This window comes from Etheostoma cragini, chromosome 21 (genome assembly GCF_013103735.1).
Source record: "Etheostoma cragini isolate CJK2018 chromosome 21, CSU_Ecrag_1.0, whole genome shotgun sequence".
Taxonomy (NCBI): domain Eukaryota; kingdom Metazoa; phylum Chordata; class Actinopteri; order Perciformes; family Percidae; genus Etheostoma; species Etheostoma cragini.
Window position 1 is genome coordinate 344,107 of NC_048427.1, and position 3,980 is coordinate 348,086.

General features: G+C 40.4%; 1 protein-coding gene across 1 annotated transcript in view; it reads right to left on the reverse strand.

Annotated features, from left to right (window-relative positions):
* Positions 1 to 3,980, reverse strand: part of waplb (WAPL cohesin release factor b) — an 18,397-nt gene that overhangs the window by 3,971 nt on the left and 10,446 nt on the right. The window contains exons 10-12 of the mRNA XM_034860751.1: positions 3,142 to 3,253; positions 2,934 to 3,031; positions 1,439 to 1,515 (exon numbers count right to left, since the gene is read on the reverse strand). Of these exons, the coding sequence (XP_034716642.1) occupies positions 1,439 to 1,515; positions 2,934 to 3,031; positions 3,142 to 3,253 (287 nt within the window). The remainder of the gene's footprint in view (positions 1 to 1,438; positions 1,516 to 2,933; positions 3,032 to 3,141; positions 3,254 to 3,980) is intronic.

Below are 3,980 nucleotides of genomic sequence, written 5' to 3' on the forward strand. Positions count from 1 at the left end.
TGTGTGTGTGTGTGTGTGTGTGTGTGTGTGTGTGTGTGTGTGTGTGTGTATAGAGTTTAAGTGGCAGTGCTCGCTTCTTCCCTCGCTCACCCTGTGGTTTCGGGGTTAATTGAGTTAACAGAGAGGACAGCTGAATGCTCAGACGGAGGCCTGTGTCACCCACTGAAACAGCAGCTCTTTGTTGACCCATTTCATCCTCATCTTCACCCCCCCACCCCAGACCTTCTGTGGGGGGCGAAGGTCCGGTCACACAGAGGGTGAAGGAGGAGTGAGAAGGTAACGCAATGCCGGTTGACTGATACTGTATTTATGACGGTCGATCTTCATATGTGGGATACTTTTGCTTTTCGACATACAACACACAAACTAAATCTGGTTATTACAGAATTGTGACCAAGACATGTATAGAATGGGCTATCAGCGATTGGCGGAGAACACTAATGGTTGTTATTTTTGTTATTTTATTTTGCTAATTCAATGGTCTGCTTCTGAAGAACAGATGAGAGCAGCTGCTCAGTAGACCAGGGCAGAGAGAGACCACAGGGGGGGGGGGGGGGGGGGGGGGGGGGGGGACAGGGTGTTCAATATTTATATATTTCAATATTTTTCTTACAACTTACTGAATCAAAAGGTTTAAAAAAAATGAGACATAGACAGACAAAAGACATGGGAGAGAGAGAGAGAGACAAGAAAGAAGAGAGACAGAAAATGAGACAGAATGAGAGAGAGGCAGACAAAGACAGAAGAGAGAGAGACAGACAAGAAAGACACAGAGAATGAGACAGAACGAGAGAGACGGACAAAGACATAGGAAAGGAAAAGAGAGACAGACAAGAAAGAAAGAGAATGAGACAGCGACGGACCACGAGAGAGACAGAGATCGAGACAGGCAGACAGAGGTCGGGTCATTTCCCGGTGGACTACACTCTCTCTCTGCTGATGTCAGAGGACAAAAGGTCAGCGCTGTGACTGACAGGATGTCACGACCAGGAAATTAAACAACAAAACCCCTGAAAATGACACATAATAACCATCCGGCATTCAGAGTTAGACTGGCACACACACACAGAAATCTATATTAACATCTCAATCAACATTTATATATCAACATTTCAATCTGTAGTCAGTGTTCTCTAGCTTTATATTTGTACATTTCCATGATTAACTATTCTAAGTATTCAGCATGTTTGAGAAAAATTCTTTAAAAGATCTTTTGACCATCAAGGGACACTAACGCCCCGGTGAACAGAAGAAGAAGAAGAAGGAGAAAGAAGAACATCTTTAAAAAAAAAAAAAAAAAAAAAAAAATTAAAAAAAAGGAGTTATGTTTTTATAAAACCAGTTCCACAGCTTCAAGATAGACGACTGGAATGTACTACTGTGTGTCTGTGTGTGTGTGTGTGTGTGTGTGTGTGTGTGTGTGTGTGTGTGTTCTCACTTTGCAGAGGAGATGATAAGCGACGAGTCTTTGTAGGCGATCAAGTAGCCCTGGTTCTCTGGGTTGTGGACCGTCACCTGCGTACGCACACAGACACACACACACACACACACACACGCACACACAGACACACACACACACAGACAGACACAGACAGACACGTGCACAGACACAGCATTACACTTTTAATTTTGGAAAATATAGTAACAACATGATTTTTTAACTTCTCTGCAAAGTCACAAAGGTTTGTGTTGTTTATGGAGGTAAATCCGTATGGGCCCATAACAAAAAATAATTTAAATGCACCTGCCTTTGCACAAACCTGTCATTTATCATGCAAACCTACATCTGCGAACACCCTCTACATTTGAAAATAAAAAAGACAAGGCTGTAGCCAGATAGACCCGGCTGCATCCAAGCAACCCCAAAAGTAATAGGATGCAAATATGATTAAATGTCAATATGATTTTTCTGGTTTGTTGTTTGCTAAATTCATTTCTCGCTCCCAAAATGTAATTCCTTGTTTAGGTAAAGTAAGCAAATGTCCTAATAAGAGCACGACCAATATATCGCCAGGTGATATTATTTTTATGGGCCAATATTAGGCATTTCCCGGTCTATCGTTATCGCATCAATAATAACTATAATAATATTTTTTAAACGTTTTAGAAATATTTATTCATTAAAATTGCTTTGAAACGTTCCGGTTGGCAACATTTGGATTGTTTTTTTTGTTATTGTGTTTTTGTACAAAGGACTTTAAGTTCAATATCTTAAAGTTTGTATTTTTAAACATTTCATTTATCAACACTTTCATAAATTTTGATGTTCCTCGGTTCTGTTTTGAAAATAAAACACATTGTTATATTATTTTTACTGAGAACTCATAAAGAACTACAAATAACTAATGTTTCTGGATTTTTTCTTTTTAAATATATATCGGCCGATATATCGGAATACCGGATTTTTGATTTTTAAATAACCAAATATTTGCATCGGTCTTAAAGATCCTTCACTGGTCGGGCTCTAGTCCTAATCATAGAGTTCAACAATCTCAACAGTGGGACCAGGTTTTGGGAGAAATTTCACCAAATTATAACACTTTCTATTAGTGTTTTTTGGTGTCAACTTTGTTAATTCTTTGTGTTGATTGCTGACTTAAAAAATATAATAATTTTGGTAGAGTTGGTAGAGCGGGTGCACATATTTAGAGGTGTACCCCTCGATGCAGAGGCTGCGGGTTCAACTCTGACCTGCGCCCCTTTGCTGCATGTCATCCCCCCCCCACCTTCTCCCCTTTCATGTCTTCATCTGTCCTGAGGAATAAAATCCTAAAATTCCCCCCAAAAAACTCTAATGAAACCATTTGTTCTTGGATCATCATAAATTTATCTAACGTCGTCTTTCATTAGTTCAAGTTTTCCAAAAGATATAGTTGAGTCTGAGAGTACTGCATGCTACAGAGGTGTGTTGTTCTGTTGATCGTCGCACTTACACTCTCCAACACGCGCAAACACCTCTCCGCTCCCCACAGAGACGACACCATCTTCTCCTTCTCGTCCTCCTGGTTTAGGTTATCAACACACTCTTTCACTGTGGAGGGAGACGAAAGAAAACAGGGAGACAGAATCAGAAACCAGTTGCATCTGCATTGTTTTCCCGTTATTGTGAGTCAACAAAAAATCTTTATAATAATCTTTCACCTTTATCGATGATGTGGTCCAGTCCTCCCAGTAGCCGAAGTTCCTCTTTGAACCAGTCTCCTGCTCGCTTTGAAGTCAGAGACAGTAACGTCTCCATGGCTAAATGACCCGTCTGCGGGGGGAGACGAGGGACAACAGGGATGAAATTTAAAGCGTGTGTAATGTTCAACCTTTCCAGTTCTTGTTCTTCTGGGATGTTTTCCTGTGGTTGCAGAACTTCAACTCTATGCTCGAAACTGTTCCTTGATTCACTCACCAACTAACTCACTCTCCTAACTAAATATTACTTTCCTAAGACAAAATAACAGATGTAATTTATTGAATTTGTATAGTGCTTTTGTATGTGCTGGATTAAACTGGTAGTATTGTACTTGTGACTCAAACTAAACAAAATGAATAATGCAAAAATGTTGCAACTTCACCCCTGAAGTCCACCAAAGGTGTGAAAGAGACTGACACCAAAAGTTGATTTAACTGTAGATGTTTCACATTACAAAAGTAATAGATTAGATAGACCTAGTAATAGATAGACCTTAGTGGTCCCTAATACTGTATCTGAAGTCTCTTTATATAGACCTTAGTGGTCCCTAATACTGTATCTGAAGTCTCTTTATATAGACCTTAGTGGTCCCTAATACTGGATCTGAAGTCTCTTTCCCAGAATTCAGCCTTGGTGAAGAGTTACAGCCACTAGAGCCAGTCCCACAATGAGTTTTCCATAGAATGTGTCATTTCCGAGTCTGTAGCTTTTGAGGAGAGAGGGGGTGCAAGATGTTGGTGTGGCCTTGAATCTCTCTCTCTCTCTCTCTTTCTCCCTCTCTCCCTCTCTCCCTCTCTCC